Raw genomic sequence first — 26,068 nt, 5'->3', positions numbered from 1 at the left:
TGGACTTGTATTTTAATGTTAAATAAGAAATATAGTTGTTGGTAATTTAAAATCGTTCCTGTTATATAATAATTTGTTTCAATTCCAAATGAAACACGTTAATATATTTTTAATGTTTGAATTAAAGTTTTAATCATAATAATTTTAATTTTTGAAAAAAACTGTGCAGTTAAATGACAATTTTTACTTTATCCTAAGCTAGTTTATTTCTTATACAAATTTTATACTAAGAGTAGGTACCTATATAATAGAAAGTGTATAATGTGTGTAACAATAAATTATAATTTAAAGTAAGAACTTTTGAACTGTTTACTCAACGGATCCATACATATATAGTTTTTATACATTCATCACACACGGTATGTAGTCTAAGGTTTTTATAATAATGTCTTAAAATATGTATTGGGTATTTTATTTTATTTGACAAAAAATATACAGCCTATATTAAAACGATATTTAATAAGCATATTAATATAATATTATAGAAATTATGTAAAAAAATTTGCAATGCTTCTCGTGTGTAGAGATTATTCTTCACTGATGAAATTCGAGTACATTGTATTTCAACAAAATATACTGTCAAATAGGTACCCAAGTGACTAAAGTATAAACCATCAAATATAATATCAGTTGAAACTTTCATTCTATTTCATTTCATAAAATGTATTTAAAACTCTTTTACTTCTATACCTACAATAAATGTATATATACTAATACTGCTTGATACATGATCAAGTTTCAATGGTTCAATATATTTTAATATAATCCATTATAAATTTGATTGTTTTTTTTTTGTTTTTAACATGTTAGGTCAAGAATGGATGCAGGTAATAAAGAAGAGCGGCCTCTAAATCCACGAGCCAAAGCAAATATCTTAGAAATCTTTACTTTTAGGTGAATTTTGTTATACCTATTAATTAGTAATTAGAAACACTTATGTTAGTTTAGAAATTAAAATTTAATTATCAGGGCGTTTTGAATCAGAATATATCTATTATTACTAGTATTTTAGTTGTAAGTTGTGTTCGATATACACGGCAAGAGCCAGGGGAGGCGTTAGGGTTCAGACCCCCCCCCCCCGAAATTTTTTCTTGTTATTAGATTTCATAATAATTTCATATTTTATTACATCATGTATCATGTTTATATTCTATCTCCCTTCCCCCAAATATTTTGCTGGCTACGGCCTTGTCGATATAACTTAGTTTATTCCTAAGATATTATTAGGATAATATTATCCTTATTTAATCAAAATTAATTTATTTATTCATAATGCTTTCAAAGTATATTAAACACAGCAAACATAAATGAACATAATATTTGTATAAATAGTCATATATCTGTATAATCGGAAGTTCTGATTAGGAACATAAATATTATGATTTATAACATAGTTTTTTAGTAGCCTCATTTGTTAGGTTCTATTTTTATATTTTACTATAACAACGATTTGTTCGATTTGATTTTTTATAACGATTCAATTATAATTTGTTTGTTTGTTTTAGCTGGATTTTTAAACTTTTCAAAGTTGGCCGTAAAAGGGATTTAGAATTCAGTGATTTATACATACCTCTAAATAATGACAGATCATCATTATTAGGAGTCGAATTAAAAAAGTAAACTGGTTAAAATGTTAATATTGTATTTTAATAAATTGAGTTACATTTTTTTTGTCATGCTAGGAGATGGAAAATCGAGACGGTTAATGCGAAAAATGAGAATAGAGAGCCTAGTTTGGTAAGGGTATTAGTTCGAATGTTTGGTGCCAAGCTTATGTTATATGGATTCATACAAGCATTTGTTGAAATTGTATTAAGGTAAATTTATTAATTAGTTGTTGCAATGATAAAAAATGTATTCACCACATAGCACACAATGTTATTTTTAAAATAAACAGTTGTTGTACCTATCATAATTTTATCTGTTGTCACAACAGTGTTGTGCATACAATATAGGTAATAAAAAACAAATTGGCCAGTATTATAAATAGTGATTTCATTATTTTTAATATTTGATAATATTATGAAATACGTTTACTGTTTACGATTAATTGTTGGGTAATATCGACGTTGAAATTTGTTATCATTGGTAGGTAATTCCTAACTGTGATGTTCAAAAACGGAATTTTGGTTTAATTTAAATTACAATTTTTGTTATTTATAATTTATTTGTTAGAATTTTTGAATAAACCGTATTTTGTAAAGTTTGCAAATTATTTTAACGATGACTGAAAGTCTGGAAATATATATAATGTATAATGTATACAATATAAAAATATATATCTGTAACATACACACTAACACACTATGTTTAAATATATAAATATTATTTTTATTATTTTTAATATTGTTTTTGTATAAATAACAAATTATCTTGATTTTATGTGTGTACGTATGTTATTTTGAAGAATGTCTCAACCCATACTTATTGGTGGATTATTAGAATATTTCAACCCTGACAAGTCTAATACTAAGGACTTGAATCATGCATATTTTTATGCGTCTGGTCTATTATTAAACATGTTGGCTAATATATTATTGTTTCATTATTCACAAATGGAAATGGGGCACCTCGGGATGAAGATTCGAGTCGCCTGCTGTTCAGCAATATATAAAAAGGTAAACTATCAATTATTAAAAAAAAAAAAGTATTTATATATATTATATAATGTATCTAATTAAATTAATTAAGCTATTAAATATATCATAAATATTTAATAAATTATATTTCCCAAATATATGTTTTATCTATATAATCTCATAAATAATATACTAATAATATAATGTACAGCCATAAAGCATTTGTCTAAATGACTAATTATTATTAAACTTTAAAATAGAATACAGACAATACAATGAATACTGTATATTTACTATGAAATAATAAACAAGTCTTTCATTTTTATTGATATTAAATTAAATTGTATGCTCTGTGAAACAAACCGTATGAAAAAAAAAATTAACTTTATTTCAAATTGAAAATAACTAAAATATATTTGGTTAAATAATACCTATAAGATTGAGTAAACATTTTTTGTATATAATAATATTTCAAAAAAATGTGTTTAGTTTTTATTCGTTAAATTTGATTTTTAATTGGATGATTGTTTTAAAACGCAATCGGCAACTCAAACTTGCCATGAATTTAAAGGTAATTAAAAAGAGAGTTTATTGTTTCCGCCTGTTATTGAAAATCTATGAAAAAAAAGATTTATATAGTTTTCATTATTTTTTATCTTAAAAATAGGCATTGCGATTAAGTAAAACATCTCTAGGTAAAACCACGATTGGCCAAGTGGTAAACTTGTTGTCCAATGATGTCAATCGGTTTGATATAGCATTTATATTTATACACTTTCTATGGGTCGGACCCCTTCAAACAATTGTGGTCACCTATTTTTTGTGGCAAGAACTTGGCGTATCATCGTTAGTTGGAGTGGCTATATTTCTTGTATTTATTCCACTACAAGGTATGTATATAGACTATTGTCACGGATTTAACGCATAATATAAGACATACTAATAGGAGTAAGCAAACATTTCAATTTAAGGATGGCTGGGAAAAAAAACTTCCGAATATCGGTCAAGAACAGCCCCTAGGACAGACGAAAGAGTAAGGTTAATGAACGAAATAATATCAGGCATACAAGTGATAAAGATGTACACTTGGGAGAAACCTTTTGCAGTGCTTGTACAATTAGCAAGAAAGTATGTGTATTGGATTTCCACAATAAGAGATAATAATATAAAGTTTGTAATACTCATTTTTATTGTTATAGGATGGAACTTAAGCAGATTAGAGGTGTCTTATTTATCAGAGTATTTTTGCAATCTTTTATAATATTTCATCTACGATTTGCGTTGTTTATAAGTATTTTGTCATACATATTATTAGGGAACTACATCAATACTCAAAAAGTAAAGAAAAATATATATATATATATATTGTAAATTGTAATACAATATGTTGAAAGAGTATAATGTATAAATATTATTTTTTATGACGTATTTTCAGGTTTTTGTCATACTCTCGTACTTAAAGATATTGACAACAATGACAGTATTTTTTCCACAAGGTATTTTAACGTTAGCTGAGATGCTAATATCCATTAAACGCATTCAGGTATAATAAATAGAAAAAAATGTTATTGACACAAAAAAAAAACAATCATATTAAATTTTAAAAATAATTAAGAATAATTAATAAATTAATATTAATTTTGTTTTAAAGACATTTTTCCTACAAGACGAAAAGCACAAACATAATCAAATATTGTCTTCAAAACCAGAAGCAACATCAAAAAATAGTATTGAAATGTTACATTTTAATAGCGAACATTTTGCGACTAATAAAAATGACAATGAAGAAAATACAGTCCAATCGGATAATTTTGGAATAGACGTTTTAAACGCGTCGGCTAAATGGATACTCAATCAACCCGAAAACTCTTTAAATAACATTAACTTATCCGTTAGACCAGGCCGATTGGTTGCAATCATTGGGCCTGTAGGAGCCGGAAAAGTATATACAAGTGCTACTTAGAAAATTATTAAAACGATAATACGATTAAACGTTACTTATATTGTACAGAGTTCATTGATTCAAGCTATTTTACGAGAATTACCACTTTGCGAAGGAAGTATTTCCGTATGCGGCACAGTGTCATACGCGTCTCAAGAACCATGGTTGTTTAATGGATCAATTCAACAAAATATACTTTTTGGCTCACCCATGGATTATAATCGTTACAAAGAAGTTATATTTTTAGAATATAAATTCATACTTTTAAATTAAAAATCGTATATTTTATTTAAATTATTCATTAGGTTATAAAAGTATGTGCATTGAAAACCGATTTTAAACAACTGCCTTATGGTGACAGATCTTTAGTAGGAGAAAGAGGAGATTCGCTTAGTGGAGGTCAAAGAGCGAGAGTAAATCTAGCGAGGCAAGTCGAAAATTAGTACTGTTTGTGATAATGGTGATGATTGTTTAATATGATATATTGTTTTTTTCAGAGCTGTATATAAACAAGCCGATATTTATTTATTAGACGATCCACTATCAGCTGTTGACACACACGTTGGAAAACATTTATTTGAAAAATGCATTAAAAGTATCAATGTCATATACCATTGTCGTTAGAACCTTTATTTAATGAAATTTTATTTTTGATTTACAGATTACCTGAAAAAGAAAACCTGTATTCTCATTACTCATCAAATACAATACTTGTCGAGCGTTGACCACATTGTTTTGATGGAAAATGTAAGTACAGAGTAGGGTTATGAGTTGGAAGTTAATTTTTCAAAATTATTTTAATTTTAATAATAGCATAATAATATATTTAGTTATCGTTTACTAGGCGAATATATTAGCCGAGGGTTCGTATCAAGAACTTCAATCATCTGGTTTAGACTTTACAAAATTGTTGAAGTCATCGGATGAGACAGCTGATAGTGAAATTGATGATACAAAAGCAACTATTAATAACAGCGTGGAGCAATTATCAAGTTTATCTCGTCAAGGTTCTATTGGAAGTTTTTCATCGTCTATTGATGATGATAAATTAAACGGAACTCGGGCAGAACCCATTGAGGTGGCTGAAACCCGGTCTTCTGGAAAAGTTTCACGTAGTATTTATTTGTCTTACGTTTCTGCCGGAGGAAATGCTTTTAAAATATTATTTTTATTATTCATATGTATATTCACTCAAATGCTTGGTACTGGTGGAGATTATTGGATAAGTTATTGGTACGTTTGTTTTGAATTTGATTTTATTTATTGGCTTAACTGTAATGCTAAAAGATATTTATTTATTTTAGGGTTAATCTAGAAGATAACGTGTTTCGTAATATAGAGAGTAAATCTACGAATACTAGTAATTTTATGACCTACGTGACATCTGGTTCATCGTGGGTAATATCTCGCCAGTGTTGTATTATAGTATATACTGTAATAAACGTATCTATGATAATAGTTATTTTTATAAGATGTGCTACATTCGTATCAGTTTTCATAGGCACTTCTATGAACTTGCATACCAATATGTTCAACGCTATTACCAGAGCAACAATGTATTTCTTTAATACAAATTCATCTGGTAGAATATTTAATAAATAGTTAATTAAATATGAATTTATACTTAATCAATATTTATTATTTTATTAGGACGGATTCTAAACCGCTTTACAAAAGATATTGGAGCTATTGATGAAATGATAACAGTTCCTTCATTGGATTTTATATATGTAAATAATCAGCTTACGTAAACTTCAACATTTTTACTCATTCATTTGAGACATTTTGACCTTGGCAAATTTTTTTTAAGTTCATGGCATGTTTGCGCAAACACTATAAACTGTTTACTATATACGATGATTTGTACACTTGTTTTTGAAAATACTATTGCGCGTATGGGTAAATATAATATGTAAGCATGAAATTCTAAGAAAGTAAGAATTGTCACTGCAGAACTAGAAATAATAATAATACAATTATAATAGTTATATTATATTGTTTACAAATCTGTGGTTAGTATAAATATAAAAGTTCAGTTATATTCGATTTAAAAACAAATAGCGATTACCAAGTACCAACGGAAAGTTAATGAAATTAAATAATAATTATAAATAGATTAATGAGTATATAATATTATAAACATTTTTTTCAAATAAACATAATATAGTGTTTAGGTATTCATATATTTTTTAATGCGCGCAACGTTGTATTATGTTTCAATATTTTATGTCCAAAAATAACTTTGAAGTATATACTTGTAAACGGTTTATTATATCATGGTAACATTTTTGTTTTTATTTACACTTTTTAAACTAGAATTCATTGTCACTAATGGGAATTATTGTTGTGGTTGGAATAGTTAATGTTTACCTTCTAATACCTACATTCTTCATTGGGGTATTATTTTATTATACAGTAGTGTATTATTTATCTACATCACGCAGTATCAAACGTTTGGAGGGAGTTTGTAAGTATAAAAATTTATATTTTTATATTTCGTAGTACATTTTGATTCTCAATAATTTGATTTTTTCCTGTCTTAATAAATCATATATATAAGTAATATATTTTGAGTTATTTATTTTTTAAGTTATAATTAATGAACTTTTTACAAAATTTATTTTTACTTGTGTTGAAAGTCGAGTTATTGAAACTTGAATGTACATAACCTATTGTAAAGCTTTTTTAATTAAGAATTATTATATTTTTTAAATAAAATATTTAGCTCGAAGTCCAGTACTAGGATATATGAACGCATCGCTTCAGGGTTTATCAACAATAAGAGCATTTGAAGCTGAAGAAGTTTTGTCTCTAGAGTTTGATCACCATCAAGTAAGAAAAACAACTATTTCATATTGAAATAACTATATTATAATAATATTCATATTTTGTTTAAAATGTTTAGGATTTACATTCTTCAGCGTGGTATATTTTTATTTCATCTACCGAAGCCTTAGGTTTTGCGTTGGATATAATCTGTCTCATATATATGAGTATTTTAACATTTAGTTTTTTAGTCATCGAAAATGGTATTATATTAATTTTATTTTTCAAAATTTATTTCGGTAAAAATAACTACTTTGTTTTCAGATATTTTTGGGGGAGATGTTGGACTAGTTATAACTCAAGCAATTGGTTTGACGGGTTCACTCCAGTGGGGAATAAGACAGTTTGCACAATTAGATAATCAGATGACATCCGTTGAAAGAGTACTTGAGTATACAAATGTTCCACAGGAAGCAGCACTTGAATCTTCACAAGGTAATATTCGTTGCAGTAACGTATTCCACAAAATCTTTATTCATTACCTACATAAAAAACATTATTCTATAAAATAAAGACGAAAAATTGGGAGTTTCTATCTTAAAGTTGAATGTCTTAAGGAATACTTTTAATTTATATTCGGAAAACATATTTGAATAGTCGGTTTAAAAAATATTGAATATAATATAATTTGAATTCTTTAAAAAATAAATATTCAGAAATCAAAATAATTTAAAAATACTTTGAGAATATTAATTTTACTTAATATACAATTTTTAGTAAAGTAAATAAAATAATTATTACATTTATACATAAATTATTAATTATTTTTATAATATTCATACGTAAATATACTTAATCGATTTTGGCAACAAAAAAACTGGCATCGGTTTTTAGTCTTCATATTATGGATTATTAAAATTCTAATGATAACAAACAGGTTTTTTATTTATAAACGTAAATAAATTATTTTCCAAAACAGTATAAAAATATAAAATAATAATATTAAAAATTTCAGACCACGATTTTTTTTCAAAAAAGGTATTTAGGATACTTTTATTTAAAATTTAAATACTATACAAGACTGCTATTGTGTTAGCTATTTAAAATTTATAACGTTTTATATAACTTCAAGACGTATTGAATACCTTAAACTTACATAAATCTTTAACGTAATCTGGTAATGGCTAAACAACGTAATAACATAGTGTACATATTATAATTTAACGTTTATTATAAATTGTATTGTTCATATTTTTTAGTTCAGTAAACATTACATTAGTATATTAAGAATTAAAAACTCTTTTAAACACGATATTATATTGCATAAATTATAAATAGGTACGCACTGAATTATAAAGTATATTATGTTTTTCATTACTTATTTATGTTTTAGATAAAAAACCACCAAAAGGATGGCCGGATAAAGGTCAAATCGTGTTTGACAATTTTTATCTACGTTATAGTTTAGATGCAGCTCACGTTTTAAAAAATCTTAATATACAAATTCAGGCAATGGAAAAAGTAATACAAAAAATTACGTACTTTAGTGTCTTATTAATATTTTTTAACAGCTTTTATATTAAGATAATTTTCTTTTAATATAGATTGGAATTGTAGGTCGAACTGGTGCAGGAAAATCGTCGTTGATAGGAGCGTTATTTAGATTAGCTCTCAATGAGGGCAATATCACTATCGATGGTATAGAAATTCACGAAATTGGATTACACGATTTACGTTCCAAAATTTCAATAATTCCTCAAGAACCGATTTTGTTTTCGGGATCAATGAGAAAAAACCTAGATCCCTTAAACGAATACCCAGATCATGCCCTTTGGAATGCTTTAGAAGAAGTATATATTTTCATTTATTATTTACAAACACGATACATGTTTTTAATTGAATAATAATTATTATTAGGAACTAAATAAAGTTTGACAATTTATTTTTTGTTGATTTAAGGTGGAACTCAAAACTATTGTAGAAGATTTGCCCGACGGTCTGAACTCAAAAATGTCAGAAGGCGGATCAAATTTCAGTGTAGGCCAAAGGCAATTAGTGTGTTTAGCCAGAGCTATAGTGCGTAGCAATAAAATCCTCGTGCTAGACGAAGCTACCGCCAATGTCGATTCACAGTAATTGATACAAATCTTATAAAATTTCTTTTCTCGTTTAATCGTAAAACTATGTTTTATGTATTATTTTTTATTTTCAGGACCGATGCTTTGATTCAAAAAACGATAAGAAATAAATTCCGGTCATGTACAGTATTAACGATCGCTCATCGTCTGAACACAGTTATGGATTCTGACAGAGTGCTTGTTATGGACGCTGGAACAATGGTCGAATTCGATCATCCATACAGCTTGTTGAAAAATAAAGATGGATTTTTTTACAAAATGGTAGAACAAACAGGGCCCGAAACGTGTGATTTTTTACATAACATTGCAGTTGAGGTACTATATGAATCTGGTCGTATTATGAGTTTATTATATTTATCATTTAAACTAACTATGTACAATTTTTTTTAGAGCTTTATGAACATGGCACAAGAAAATAACGAATTGACCACAAATTTCTAAGGTTCAGCTGAACTTAAAAGTACATAAATGATTGTCAGTTATTGTTAATTATTGTATAGTATTTAATCGATAAGTTTTCTGCACTACTGACTGTATTAATTATTCATTTTATTAAATTTTTATTAACTTTATTGTCTTAATAATATTTCATTAGATATTATACAACTTCACACCAACTTCTAACTAGAAAACTTATTCTTATTGATACCTATTGTTAATATACGATATATATATTTGATTAGTTATATTTTCTGGTCAATTAAACTTATAACAAAATTTAAAAAAAATTTAAATATGCAAATTTTAAGTTTTAAATACGTTACTTAAAATTTGAGTAAATATACTGAAATATGTTAACTATATATCAATCAACGATTATTGATAAATAAAAAAAAATGTCATATTATATCGCTGTTAAGATTATAAAAATAATAATTTATACAGACACTTATGAAGTATAAAACAACATAGATATGTTATATAATATGTAAAATAATTAATAATTAAACAGGTATTAGTTAATATTAAGTGTTAAAAAGTTTAAAATCAAAAATTACTTTAAATACTAAAACAATATCTAAAAATCAAACTTGTTTACAGATTTATTAAAAAAATGATTGTAGTAAAAAAATTAAATAACTCTACATAGATAATACAATATTATTAATAACTAAATATTTACAATATATTATGTTTTTTGTTTTATAAATATAAATTATTCTTTAACAATCGTTGCGAAAATGTACCTTTTACGATTAATTATTAATACAACATATATTTTTGAATCTAATCAAAACTAAGTCATGTATTAAACATACAAAAATTAATAGTTTCTTTACATTTATATTGTATATGATGATTATGATGTAAATTACTTTTTAAAGTTAAATTAACCATTAATCACATTGTATTTTAAATATCGTTGCAGACATTGGATTTTTACTTGATAATTAATTATAAATAGTATGTCAACATTGTCAACGTTAATTGTATATCGGTTAGATACTACAGTATTCTAATGAATTATCATATATTTAGTTTATAATACTAACTATACAACTCTCTGATATTTAAATACTAAAAAAGTGGATATCACTCTGCCGTATAGTAAACATGATGATGAGTAGGTTACTATAATAAAGGATGTGTTAAATTTGAATGCAATGACAGGTATCATTGTATACGAAAAACGATTCTAAACGGAGATTATTTGAAAATCTAGGATAATTAGTAGGTTATATTATATTCTTGCCTATATTTAAATTGTAATATATCGTTATTTTATTCGATTTCGTAAAAAAATAAATTTCATACGCCCATACAATTTTTTCTATACTGACGTTGGAGTTTTTTTTTTTACTGTTATTTGAAGAAAAAGTAATGGAGAATCTTGTGTTGGATATTTTAACCTTAAATATAAATCACAACAATTTTATGAATTTTCAACTTCAAAATTCCTTGTCAATTTTGGTGATTTTGTAAACATTTGAATTTTTAATACTTATAAACAAAAATTGTAACTAACGATTTTTGATTTTTTTTTTACTACAATAAGAAAAATTTATAATAAACCTTGTATCAAATTTTAAAGGTTTTTTGGATAGCCAAATTTTTTTTATTGGCATTTCAAGAAAAAAACTTTAGAAACATGGAAAATTTCATGTCGTATAAATAGTTTAAAAAAAGGTCTAAATATTTTAAAAATTTAATCGTAAATAGATAACGCTAATATAGACATTTTGTGAAAATTTTAAGTATTTACAATGATTTGTTTTTGAGTTACAGCAAAATCAAAAAATCGATTTGGTCGAAAAGTGGTTATGCGTAAAAATTCCCGTTTTTCAGTTACTTTTTCAGGGTTTTTTCTGACGCTTTTGAAAATTTTTACTTTTGACCTCCGCCCCCAAGTACCAATTGAATTCAGTTTCCTTTTCAAAGAGGGACTGCAGTCAAAAATTAAAGCACTATTACTATTCCAAAACGTTATATCATACAAAAAAAAAAAAAAAAATTAAAAAAAAACACACACACACATCATTGTAAAATCAATACATTCATCACTCCATTCAGAATCTAAAATAAACATAAATATCGTATAATAAAGTAAAGTATTATTATTTATATTAGAAATTAGAATATTTACAAATTAAATTAAATTGGATTTATTTTACGAACTTTTTTATGCTAATTTCGTCAGTAAATATTTGAATTTAATATTTATCATAATTTTTTCTTTGATTAAAATTGTAATAAAATCACTTAACCTCTATTAGGTCATTGATATTCTTAAATATTCTTTTCTTATTATTAACTTAGAAAAGCCTCTTAACCCATATATCCCGGATACAGTCTTTATTAAATAATGTGTTACGTTACAACTTCATTTTGAGTAAAATTGTTGTTATTTATTATAAACTGTAATAATTTTAAAAGGGTTCTATCAAGTTTTATTAGTTTAAATAATACAATTAATTAATTTCTTTTTTCCATTGCATAATCTTTGTTTTATTAAATCCTTATTTTTTGAAAATACACAGTTGTATAAATTAATAAAAACGTTTCTATTACACTCTTAAGGCATATTATAAAAATTACTAATGTCATACAAGAACTTTCAATGATTGCAATGGTAATATATATGTTCAAACCATTTTTTAAGAGATTTAATCGCTACATCAAAATTTAAAATATGGTATTGGCTTAAAGTTAAAGTTTAATTTTTATATTAACTTTTAGTTCATATGTTATCCTAATTTTAATAAAACAAAAATATAATATTCTTTTTTTGCTGACAAATAAAATCTTGTATTATTTATGATGCTTAATTTTCTAATTAACTAGCGATAACCTAAACTTCTGTAAATAATTCATAAATTAATTTATTTTGTTTAATGATATAGTATTAGGTTTTATATTGGATGAAAATAAGATTAAGCTTATTTTTAAGATTGAATTAATTTTTATTTTAAAAACCGTAGTGACAGCCCCCCCAAAAAAAAACCTCTATTATTTGTAAAAACAATATGTAATTTCAAAGACTGCTCTGAATCTAAAAATCTATAACCTAATTAATTAGTTAATAAAATAGTTTTAAAAATATGTACCAAAAGTTTAATTCAAGGCAAAATCTATTATTTTCTAGTTTTACGAATTACATAAATTATATTAACTAGCTTATCCTCCAGGAAGTTACCTCGGACAAATTAAATGCCTGTAGATTTACCCTTTTTCAAACAAAGTAAAATGTAAACTAAACAGATTTTTATATTAAAATATAAAATCTAAATCTAAAATTGTATCCAATTAAACTGGCTATATTTTATTTATTTAAATATTCTCGGACATAGGATAAACTATGTACTAAATTACAGTACTATGAATATGATAGACTTGGCTGTGAACAGCTAACACACACAATGTATTTTATTAATAAAGATAAATTTGTGATTTTCGTTTTGATAATTTATATAAGTTATAGGATGTAATAGGTACACACTTATTGATAAATACTAAATACTTAAACAAAATGACGAAAAGAAATTTGTTAAGTGTATACTTATTGTAAATTTCGATGAAAGTATTTCCTGTTATAATATATTGTTATAGTACACTTATAAGGTTGAAAATTGAAACCATATAAATATAATATAATTACACAAATTATCCAATCATTAGTATTCAACTATATGCGATTTACCTGATATTATTTTACGAAATAAACTATTAGAGGCGGATTGGTGAAATTTTTCGGCCCAACATATATGGATCAAACTGGCTCTGTGCCAATGTAACTTTCCCTTACCTCTCCCACAAAAAAGGCAAAATTTTAAAATGTATTATTTAGTTTTACTCCTAAATTAGTAAAATATTTAATACTTATAAATTATAATTAAAGCTAACAGTTTTCTCCGCAATTATCAATTTTTAATTTCTTAATTATTACAGTTCTAAAATATAAATATATTTTAATTATAATTACTCATTATTAAGTACATACACCTTAATAATAATTAAGTTCTCTAAAAAGCATTTTATTCTTATTTTTCAATAGTCCAATTACTTGGTCAGAAGCTATATTACTCTAAATATTTTTGTTCGAATACTTATGGTTAAAACCTTCTAATTTATCTTCATTTATAGTATTTCTTAAGCGAGATTTTATTACTTTTAAAATTGAAAACGAACGTTAACAGCTCATAATAAAGAATATTAAAGCAAATAAGTATAACAAAATGTATAATAAATATATAACATTTAAGCTAAAGCAATACAAATATTATTTAATACATTAACTGGATTGAAGGATGAGTTTGAATAGATACTTATAGCCTATAGTTTTAGTAATGAATTGGCGATAAACTTGCTAAGTTTATGTGTATTTGATTATTTTTCATGAATCTTTTTTCCATGCTTTTCACTAAATCCATCACATTATTATACATTACTACAGTAAAAAATTAAAATGAATCAACGATTGGGTCATTTTTTGTCAACACTTTAAAAGCTTCTTTTATTCTTAATCTTAATTTTTGTAACTATTTCAATAGTAATGTCCAACTCTACTTCATTTTCGTGGTTCGTCAATAAGACAATAAATGACTCCATTTTATTATTAACATTAATAATAAATCTATCCAATTCTACTATAGAGTATAACAACAGTAGTAAATACCACAAATATATGTATAATATAGTAATAATTAATAATATAGACATCTATGATAAATACTCTAGTTAGTCTAGTAATTAGACTCTAGTTTAATATTAAGGTTTATAGATAGGTAATAATAGTAATATGAGTATTATTATTTTTAAACCTTGATTTAATACAATTTAATATATTTTTAAATTATCGTACTAATTCCGTCGGTCAGTAATACTACGAATGTACCAATAAGTACCAAAATAATAACTTTATATTTGATTTTTTTTTTAAATATTATGCTTATTTTACAAGAATACATCGTTTTTTTTAATAAGTATAGCGGCCCTTACTAGAACCGGCCTATCGGGAAGATTCTTGATTTACCGATAGGCCATTCTGCCCCTGTTTAAATAAATCAACTATAATCAATGATTTGGAATATTTTAATAAATACAATTTAGGTCTAAATAGTTCAAATATGAAATAAGTATATGTCTTATATTGTGGTAGAAAAAATAATGTGATTAGTACTGAAATAGTTTTATAGTTTTTTATTGTTGAACAATAAACTACGTACCGATTTTTTTAATACATATTTGGAATACTAAAACATTGGTCGGGTATTATACATATATATAAAGCTATAATGTGTACGTACATTATGGCTATCAATAATTTACCTATAGGTATATTTATAATTATAAATAATTAAAATACAATGTACTAGATCGTTTTGGCCTACAATTGAATATATATTTTTTTCATAACTTAAAAATTACATAATATATATATTTAACTACGTTGTGATATAATATTATTAATCTCTAATTGGATAACTATAACTATTATTGCACGTAATGGACAATGTTTAATTTAAAAAAAAACATAGATTATTTGCTCTGTTATATAAATAAATTGATTATCTAACTTACTAATATGCATAATACTGAGTGATCAATTAAATGTGAAGCATAAACACGAATACACGATCATAATGACTGAGTATGTCATTTGTTGTGTTTTCTAAATTCATCATATTTCGTTATTTCACCAAAAGACATTTATAAATTACAGTTATATTTATAAATTCATAATATTAATTGAATAATTTTAAAAATCAAGCCTTTTAAAATTTCTTATTTTAATGATTTTGTACGTTAAAAACTTTTTAAAACTCTATTTAAGAGTAAAATAACTGTGAGTAGTTAAAAAAAAGTATTGAACATAAAAATTAATAATTAAAACACAAAAAATAAAGAAACTTTAAAGTTTACATCTTATATGATTAATATGCATAATAATATACATTATATATTATATATTAATCAGTGTACACATTAGATCAATCACTCATTATAATATCATATTATCTGCGACCTATGTGACCTAGTCGATTAACTATAGTTACTACGATGTTCTAACAATTTTACTCACAGCAGGTGCTTCATTTTAAATTAGATATTAAACAAATTATTTAGTCGTTTTTATCATCTTGTTCAACAATATTTTTGATTGTGACTTTAAAAAAACGATTCTAACGTTCTCGTGTTTAAAAGAATGTCATCTATTAAAAGTATTTTAAACTGTTTAAACTTTGTATTTAAATAAATTATGATTGGTTTCAAGACAACATTTTTTTAATATTATGAATAATTCTGTTGTGTATTATAAATCTCATACAGTTTATATACAAACAATTGAACCGTATACACAACAAATCTGCATACATTTTTCATAATTTTTATATATTAATCGCATATGGTACGTAATCTGTTTTTATTAAAATTTGTATTACATTTTTTAAAAGTCTTATCTAGTATATATTATAAATGAGTTTTCAGTTGTGTAAAAATTAACAATAGGTTAAACGTTTGTCGAGATTAAATGATTTACAAAAACAAAGTTGATAAATTACATAAATCTGAAATATTACTATTTTTATCATTATTAATAAAATATACTAAAAGTTCTATAGAACATTCGTGAATCGATTATCGTAGAATTTTGAAAGTGCTTACAGTAATACATCAAAATTCTAAGGCAAGCCGTCTGCAATTTTTCCCTAATATATTGTTAAATTATTAAAGTATAGTATTAATATAATTAATATAATTATCCTAATTAATGATACAGTAGAACTTTATTTAACCATCATACTCAAAAATAAATATTATTAAATAAGTGTCAAATATTTTTAGTGTTGAAAATTTTCGGGTGCTAAATATAATATTTGATAATTCGGCACACTTATTTGATAATGTGTTAAAAATTTATTCGGTCGTATATCAGTTAGAAATTGATAGTCAAGTGTCAAGTCGAGTTGTTTTTGTATTGTTTTTAGAATAATTTACACAGATTTTTTTTTAAAATTACACATTACAATGTTTCATAATAAAATATATACATATACAACAATGTATGAAAATTAAAAATAAATTTTTTTCTTTTTCTTTTAACAAAATTATTCAATACATCCAATTATCCGTATATTTGAATATTTCTTAGGACTTTATTCCGGTGCCAGACGAATAATCAAAGTTCCACTAAAATATATACTACAGTGGCATAATTAATTTATTATGAATTAATAAAGTCATGCTGTATATAAAAATAAAAATTAAAAAAACGAAAAGTAATTAGTAATAGTAAAGAAAACGTGAATTATAATAATAAATGTTCAATATTTAAACAAAGTTGCAAATATGAGTAATGCATTAATATAGTTAAGTCACGTAGGTTGTTAAAACCTGTTCAATAATAATATCGACCTATTTTTTTTTTTTTTTTATAATTCAAGTTAAAAAAATTATTTGAAATTCAAAATGATCGGGACAGCAATCAACATCCAATGAGTTAATCGTTACTTACGAGTAAGTTTCAGAAATAATTTAGGAAATACTGATGACTAAAACATTATTTTTGTCCCTCTAAATGATAACTAGCATAATAGAAATATCAACAAGAATATTTGATACATGATAAAAAAATTCTTGATAACAATTAAATGAGATAAACTGATTCTAGTAAAATAAATTAACGGCCATGGCATGTCATTGTTTTTTCCATATTGTAATTACGTGCATGCCTTTTCTAGAGTATTTGTTTTAAATATTGTAGTGTATTTGTTGGTGATTTTTAAATTAACAAAATTAAACTTTCTTTAACAGATTGTGAAATATGTGAAGGGAGAATAGAAAAAAAATTATAGTATTTAAAATGTCTTTATTATATTCAGACTATTAAAAATAATTTATTAAAACAATAAATTATTGCATTATTGACTAAAGGTAAATTAATTTTAATTATTTGACCAAGATTTTAAAAAGCATAATAGTAGTAAATAAATAGATCTTAATATATTTTTGTAGTAAAAAATAAAAAAAAGTATATTTTAAAAATAACTAAATATTATTGTTTTATAGTGTATAAGTGTTTTTGAAAATATTTTCCTTTGTTATACATATTTCACAATGTATTACTAAACTAAGTTTATTTTTAAAATTATGTTTTAGATTAAAGATGGAAACTGTGGGAAATAAAGAAAAACAGCTACCAAATCCACGAGCCAAAGCAAATATCTTCGAAGTCCTTACATTTAGGTACATAATATATTGATATATATATATATATATATGAATTATAATTTAAATTAGAATGTTAACTTATAAACAATAAGAGTTGAAAAAATAAAATTGTAAAAATTCTTTACATCATCAAATAATAATTTCGTATTGGCATTAGCCGAATTAATAAAAAATTAACCAAAAATTAAATATTTTATTTTAATACTTATTATAAATTTAATAATTCATTATGGTACAGCTGGATTTTAAACCTCTTTAAAACGGGACAAAAGAAAGATTTGGAGACCAATGATTTGTATGCTACACTTGACGATGACAAGTCCTCACTATTAGGATTCAAATTCGAAAAGTAAGTTCAAATATGATTATATCCTATTATAAAATTATTTTAACACATTTACATGTATTTTTCCGATAAAAGTATGTGGAAAAACGAAATCGCTAATGCAAAAAGTACAAATCGAGAACCTAGTATATCAAGAGCTATACTACGAACTTTTGGTGGAAATATAATGTTTTATGGATTGGTGCAAATGTTCACAGAAACGATATTAAGGTGAACTTAATAAGTAAATAAAAAAAAAAATTGTTACGTTTTCACTTATACAGTCATACGTTGTGGTATTTATTGTATAAAATGATACTAGAGAATTTGCTATGCTGTATAGTACTAAGTAACTCATACTAAACTCATGCTTGAGTTATTATACAATATTATATATGAGCAATTGGGTAAGATAATGGTATTTCTATTAAATGTTATACTTGAAATAGTTTAATAGTTAAAGTACACATTTTTTTTATACAATAATAATTGTATATTATTAATAAAATGTTATAAAATAAAAAATGTTGATGATTATTATTTAATGCATTTTTAATAATACGTGTTAAAATACAATCATCTTTGTTTATAATATCTTAGACAGATTGATGAGATTAAATTTTTTATAGAATAACTCAACCTATACTCATTAGAGGGCTGTTAGCATATTTCAACCACAGTGAGTCAAACAACGTAGACATAAAACAAGCATATATGTACGCCACCGGTCTATTGATAAACATGTTAGCAAACATATTGTTGTATCATTATTCGGAACTGGAAATGTTGCATCTTGGAATGAAGATCCGCGTTGCTTGCTGTTCAGTGATATATAAAAAGGTCAATTCACTTAATCAAAACCACTAAACAATTATATCGTATTCTATTTAATAATATCATTAAATAAATACAAAAAAAATCTCCAATATATTTTTATATAGAAAAGTATTAATAAAATATGATGAGATACTCATGTGAATGGATATTTGTAGATACTTATGCTATATTTATTTTTTGCAACAGTAAATGTATTATATGTATATAATATATATTGAATATTATTTTATGATAACAGTTTTTCGATATAATTGAATATTAAAAATTCTATATAATTTATTATAACTTCTCTATTATTATTATGCGTTATACAAATATAATATATAATATAGGCATTAACATTAAGTGGGACTTCTCTAAGTGCAACTACTGTCGGTCAAGTAGTAAATTTGATATCAAATGACGTAAACCGGATTGATTTAGCATTTAGATTTCTACATTTCATATGGATAGGACCTCTGCAAACTATTGTGGTCACTTATTTTTTATGGCAAGAAATAGGTGTATCATCAATAATCGGAGTAACTGTATTTCTTGGGCTTGTTCCGATACAAGGTACATACAAAGAATATTTATATCTGTAATATTATAATGTATTTATAAATGAAAATATTTTTATTTTCAGGCTGGTTAGGGAAGAAGACATCTGACTATCGATCAAAAACAGCCCCTAGAACTGACGAAAGAGTAAGACTTATGAATGAAATAATATCAGGCATTCAGGTGATTAAGATGTTCACGTGGGAGAAACCTTTTGCGTTACTTGTACAATATGCAAGAAAGTATGCGCTACTCAAAAATATAATAATTATTGCAATGGTAAAAATATATGAATTGGATTGTTATAGGATGGAAATTAAACAGATAAAAGGAGCTTCGTGGATTAGAGTATTTTTACAATCATTCAGAATCTTTCATTTTAGATTTGCATTGTTTATAAGCATTTTATCATATGTCTTATTAGGAAATAACATTAATACACAACAAGTAAATACAAGATAAAACACTTATTATAAAAAAAGTTGTATTATAATACTTTTATTATTATAATTAACATACTGTTATAGGTATTTGTTATGATATCATACTACGGTATATTAATGACAACAATGACAGTGTTTTTCCCTCTAGGAGTTTTAACACAAGCTGAGATGATGATATCCAATAAACGCATTCAGGTACAAAAATAATTAATCATAAAACGATGACGAATACATATATTTATAAATAATCAATATTTATTACTTTTGTTAAAAAGTCGTTTTTACTACAAGATGAAAAGGAGAAACACAATAAAACATTATTATTAAAATCAGAAACAACATCAAAAAATGGTATAGAAATGTCAAATATTAACAGCGACAATAACACAGAAAACGGAACTAGTAATGAAAAAGATATGGATCAATTGGATAATTTTGGAATAGACGTTTTAAACGCTTCGGCTAAATGGATACTCAATCAACCCGAAAACTCTTTAAATAACATTAACTTATCTGTTAGACCAGGGCGATTGGTTGCAATCATTGGGCCCGTAGGAGCCGGAAAAGTATATACATGTGCTATTCAGAAAACTATTACAATTATAACACTATATTAAACGTTACATTTTTTGAACAGAGTTCATTGATCCAAGCGATCTTACGAGAATTACCACTTTGCGAAGGCAGTATTTCCGTATGCGGTACATTGTCATACGCGTCTCAAGAGCCATGGTTGTTTAACGGTTCAATTCAACAAAACATACTTTTTGGTTCACCGATGGATTATAATCGTTACGAAGAAGTATTGTTTTTAGAATATAAATTCATACTTTTATATTAAAAATATAGAAGTTATTTTTTAGGTTATAAAAGTATGTGCATTGAAAACCGATTTTAAACAACTGCCTTATGGTGACAGATCTTTAGTAGGAGAAAGAGGAGTTTCGCTTAGTGGAGGTCAAAGAGCGAGAGTGAATCTAGCGAGGCAAGTCGAAAATTAGTACTGTTTATAATAATACAGATTAATATAATATTTCATTTTTTTTAGAGCTATATATAAACAAGCCGATATTTATTTGTTAGACGATCCACTATCCGCTGTTGATACACACGTTGGAAAACATATATTTGAAAAATGCATTAAGGGTATCAATGTCAAAGATAATATTGTCGTTAGAACCCTTGTTTAATGAAATTGCATTTTATTTTTGATTTACAGATTACCTGAAAAAAAAAACCTGTATTCTCATTACTCATCAAATACAATACTTGTCGAGCGTTGACCACATTGTTTTGATGGAAAATGTAAGTACAGAGTAGGGTTATGAGTTGGAAGTTAATTTTTCAAAATTATTTTAATTTTAATAATAGCATAATAATATATTTAGTTATCGTTTACTAGGCGAATATATTAGCCGAGGGTTCGTATCAAGAACTTCAATCATCTGGTTTAGACTTTACAAAATTGTTGAAGTCATCCGATGAGACAGCTGATAGTGAAATTGATGATACAAAAGCAACTATTAATAACAGCGTGGAGCAATTATCAAGTTTATCTCGTCAAGGTTCTATTGGAAGTATTTCATCGTCTATTGATGATGATAAATTAAACGAAACTCGAGCAGAACCCATTGAGGTGGCTGAAACCCGGTCTTTTGGAAACGTTTCACGTAGTATTTATTTGTCTTATATTTCTGCCGGAGGAAATGCTTTTACAATAGCATTTTTATTATTCATATGTGTATTCACTCAAATACTTGGTACTGGTGGAGATTATTGGATAAGTTATTGGTACTTTTATTTTTATTTTGATCTCATTAATTGGCTTTTATTCAATGCAAAAAAATATTCGTTTATTTTAGGGTTAATCTAGAAGATAACGTTTTTCGTAATACAGAGAGTAAATCTATGAATATCAGTAATTTCATTACAGGCGCATTATTTGATACACCTATGGTAATATCACGAGAGTTTTGTGTTATAATATACTCTATTATAAATATAGCTCTACTAGTAGTTATTGTCATACGATGTGCTATGTTTGTATCAGTTCTAATGAGTGCTTCTATGAATTTACATAACAATATGTTCAACGCCATTACCAGGGCCACAATGTATTTCTTTAATACAAATCAATCAGGTAATGCATTTTATAAATAATTTTTATCCTTCTGTTTAATAGTTAAACAATATTTATTTTTTAGGTCGTATACTTAACCGCTTTGCTAAAGATATTGGTGCAATTGATGAAGTATTGCCAACACCTATATTGGATTTTGTCCATGTAATTGTTTATTTAATTTAATTAGCTTAATATAAAATTATGACGTTATACAGCACATAAAAAACAATTTTATATTTGAATTTTTTACTAGATATCATTGCAACTTCTGGGAACTTTTGTGGTAGTTGGTTTAATTAATTTTTATCTTCTTATTCCGACCTTTATCATAGGATTGATTTGTTACTATACGTTTTATTTTTATTTATTGACATCACGTAGTATTAAACGTTTGGAAGGTGTTTGTAAGTGAATAATAATTATTTTATAATCGTAATAAAATATATTACGATTATATAGAGTTTAAAAACTTTTAATTTTTTTTTTATAAAATAAATTATAGCTCGTAGTCCTGTGTATGGGTATTTGAATGCGTCGCTCCAAGGAATATCTACTATCCGAGCGTTTCAAGCTGAGGACGTTTTGAGTAAAGAATTTGATGGTCATCAAGTAAAGGAAATATATTAGGTGCTTTATGATAAAATGTTAATATTTTGTTTTTAAATTCAAAGGATTTACATTCTTCGGCTTGGTATCTATTTATAACATCAAGTGAAGCATTTGGATTTTCGTTGGACATAATATGCTTTATTTATATATGTATTTTAACTTTTAGTTTCTTAATCGTAAACAATGGTAATTTATAATTTATAATGTTTTATTTATTTTATTTATAATGTTGCCTAATTTTTAGATAATTTTGGGGGGGATGTTGGATTGGTCTTAACTCAAGCAATTAATATGACAGGTGCGCTCCAGTGGGGAATAAGACAATTAGCAGAATTAGATAACCAAATGACATCTGTTGAAAGAGTTGTTGAGTATACAAATATTCCTCAAGAAGCTGCTCTTGAATCTTCCCCTGGTAATAAATATTTTTTAATAAATAACTGAATGCTAAAAATTTTTACACGACAATCCTTTGTCCTGATTTTCAAAGTCTAATAGTATTTAAACTGCTATGGAACTATACTTAAAAAAAGTCAAGTAGTAAACGTAATGCGGTTTTTCTATGAAAAGCTGGTATTGGGTATATGGTTTTTTAAAATTTTGATGATAAAAATTCAGGGTTTTTATTTTAAATAAGAAAATCAATTATTTTATAAAAAGTAATTAAACTTTGACAGCATAACTATACTATTATACTAGACTACGAGAAGCATATTTTTTTTAAAAATGTTTATAGAAATATTTTATTTAAATATTTTACAAGACTGCTATAGTATTATTCAATTAAAATGTATAACCTAACATATTTTGCATAAGATTATGCAAAATAATATTTATAATAATATTATTATTTTTTTTTTCAAGATGTATTGATTACCTTAAACTTAAATCAATCTTAAACATAATAAATTAGTATTACTAATTATTATAATTTAATGTTTATTATTTTAGGGTTAGGTTATTATATTATATTTTTCATTACTGATATATGTTTTAGATAAAAAACCACCAAAAGAATGGCCGGATAAAGGTCAAATCGTGTTTGACAATTTTTATCTACGTTATAGTTTAGATGCTGCTCACGTTTTAAAAAATCTTAATTTTCAAATTCAGGCAATGGAAAAAGTAATACAAAAAATAACGTACTTTTGTGTCTTATTAATATTAAATTAACAGGTTTTATATTCAGATGATTTTCTTTTAATATAGATTGGAATTGTAGGTCGAACTGGTGCAGGAAAATCGTCGTTGATAGGAGCGTTATTTAGACTAGCTCTCAACGAGGGCAATATCACTATCGATAATATAGAAATTCACGAAATAGGATTACACGATTTACGTTCCAAAATTTCAATAATTCCTCAAGAACCGATTTTGTTTTCGGGATCAATGAGAAAAAACCTAGATCCCTTAAACGAATACCCAGATCATGTTCTTTGGAACGCTTTAGAAGATGTACGTATTTTCATTTATTATTTCCATACTCGATATATTGTTTTAATTGTGTCATAATAATTATGAAAAATTTAGACAAGTTTGACGAATTATGTTTTGTTGATTTAAGGTGGAACTCAAAACTATTGTAAAAGATTTGCCCGACGGTCTGAACTCAAAAATGTCGGAAGGCGGATCAAATTTCAGTGTAGGTCAAAGGCAATTAGTGTGTTTAGCCAGAGCTATAGTGCGTTGTAATAAAATCCTCGTGCTGGACGAAGCTACCGCCAATGTCGATTCACAGTAATTGATAAAAATCTTATAAAATTTCTTTCCTCGTTTAATCATTATACTGTGTTTTATGTATTATTTTTTATTTTCAGGACCGATGCTTTGATTCAAAAAACGATAAGAAATAAATTCCGGTCATGTACAGTATTAACGATCGCTCATCGTCTGAACACAGTTATGGATTCTGACAGGGTGCTTGTTATGGACGATGGAACAATGGTCGAATTCGACCACCCATATAACTTGTTGACGAATAAAGATGGATTTTTTTACAAAATGGTAGAACAAACGGGGTCAGAAACGTTTGATTTTTTATATAAAATTGCAGTTGAGGTAAGTATCTGATCGTATTGTGTGTTATCATATTTACCATTTAAACTCCGTACATTTTTTTAGAGCTTTATGAACATTACTCAAGAAAATAATGAATTGACCACGTGATTGCTAAGGTTCAGAGCAGATCTTAAAAGTACATGGATGATTGTCTGCAGTTATAATTAATTATTGTTTCTTATATACTCATGAAATGTTCTGCAACGCTCACTGTATATATTATTAATAATTAATTTTATTAATTTTTTATCAACATTAGTATCTTGATAGTTATTTTTTCATCAGTTCATATACAATTTATTCACAAAGATAACATTTTCTAACTAGAAAAAAATTAATATTATTGTTTCTGTGTATATTGCTTATAAGATACCTACCTATTCTTAATGTACGAAATATATAGTAATACAATTAAATAATGTATTAAAATCTAGACATGTTTAGTTTGAAATTTATTACTTAAAATTTTAGTAAATGTACCTATTTAAATATGTATTTAATATTGATAACTATATGTTAATGTGCCTATTAATTCTTTGTGATAATTAAAAAACAATATAATATGTCTCTGTTGTGTTTATAAAAATAACAAATTATGCAGGTTGGTTCTTACAAAGTATAATTCAATATCGATATTATACTGTACTTATGTGTAAAATGTTTCTAAAAATAGTAACTAGTTAATATAAAGTGTTTAAAAGTTTATAACCAACAATTACTTTAGAGAATAAAACAATATCTAAAAAAAAAACAACATGTGTGTTCGAACAACACCGACCCTCTTGGCGCGTTTCAGCCGGGTCAAAGGTCATCGCGACGTTAGTGACAGTCCGGCATCACAATTGGCCAATTTTCCTTTCCGAGTGGTCAAGGTGTGATCGGCTAGGACTTGTTCGCCGCCGTCTCGGTCGACTCGTCAACTTTGTCGCGCCATCTTGATATCTTTGACACATTCGTCAAAAACCGGTCGTGCTGCGTTGTTACCGCGGTAGGCTTTACGCACTGTATCCGTGTGCCCGGGTTCTTATGTCCGTTGACA

General features: G+C 25.7%; 2 protein-coding genes across 5 annotated transcripts; both read left to right on the top strand.

Annotated features, from left to right (window-relative positions):
* The first annotated feature begins 187 nt into the window (after positions 1–187).
* On the top strand, positions 188–9,997 carry LOC113549892 (probable multidrug resistance-associated protein lethal(2)03659). Its single transcript, XM_026951402.1, has 26 exons — positions 188–359; positions 811–894; positions 1,506–1,616; positions 1,683–1,817; positions 2,408–2,618; positions 3,247–3,469; positions 3,551–3,707; positions 3,779–3,917; positions 4,015–4,122; positions 4,231–4,521; positions 4,591–4,755; positions 4,827–4,948; positions 5,019–5,116; positions 5,183–5,268; positions 5,366–5,754; positions 5,826–6,103; positions 6,172–6,251; positions 6,838–6,988; positions 7,247–7,353; positions 7,427–7,550; positions 7,612–7,782; positions 8,681–8,808; positions 8,892–9,137; positions 9,247–9,419; positions 9,500–9,740; positions 9,816–9,997. Exons 2-26 carry the CDS (start codon positions 818–820, stop codon positions 9,864–9,866), a joined length of 4,062 nt encoding a protein of 1,353 aa, XP_026807203.1. The 5' UTR covers positions 188–359; positions 811–817; the 3' UTR covers positions 9,867–9,997.
* A 6,018-nt stretch (positions 9,998–16,015) lies between these two features.
* On the top strand, positions 16,016–25,416 carry LOC113548765 (probable multidrug resistance-associated protein lethal(2)03659). 4 transcript variants are annotated; one of them, XM_026949814.1, is made up of 27 exons: positions 16,016–16,272; positions 17,309–17,381; positions 18,024–18,110; positions 18,334–18,444; positions 18,517–18,651; positions 19,050–19,260; positions 19,590–19,812; positions 19,883–20,039; positions 20,106–20,244; positions 20,325–20,435; positions 20,516–20,806; positions 20,878–21,042; positions 21,104–21,225; positions 21,289–21,386; positions 21,460–21,545; positions 21,643–22,031; positions 22,103–22,380; positions 22,445–22,524; positions 22,616–22,766; positions 22,865–22,971; positions 23,034–23,157; positions 23,216–23,386; positions 23,969–24,096; positions 24,181–24,426; positions 24,536–24,708; positions 24,789–25,029; positions 25,093–25,137. In XM_026949814.1, the coding sequence occupies exons 3-27, from the start codon at positions 18,031–18,033 to the stop codon at positions 25,135–25,137; spliced, it is 4,062 nt and encodes a 1,353-aa protein (XP_026805615.1). In that variant the 5' UTR covers positions 16,016–16,272; positions 17,309–17,381; positions 18,024–18,030. The 4 variants fall into 4 exon arrangements, with proteins under 4 accessions (XP_026805615.1, XP_026805614.1, XP_026805616.1 ...); XM_026949813.1 differs by lacking the exon at positions 17,309–17,381; XM_026949815.1 differs by lacking the exons at positions 16,016–16,272; positions 17,309–17,381 and adding an exon at positions 17,750–17,798.
* The last annotated feature ends 652 nt before the right edge of the window (positions 25,417–26,068 follow it).

The sequence above is a fragment of the Rhopalosiphum maidis genome, chromosome 4 (genome assembly GCF_003676215.2).
Source record: "Rhopalosiphum maidis isolate BTI-1 chromosome 4, ASM367621v3, whole genome shotgun sequence".
In the NCBI taxonomy this organism is placed as follows: domain Eukaryota; kingdom Metazoa; phylum Arthropoda; class Insecta; order Hemiptera; family Aphididae; genus Rhopalosiphum; species Rhopalosiphum maidis.
This window is presented reverse-complemented; position numbering and strand designations above follow the sequence as displayed.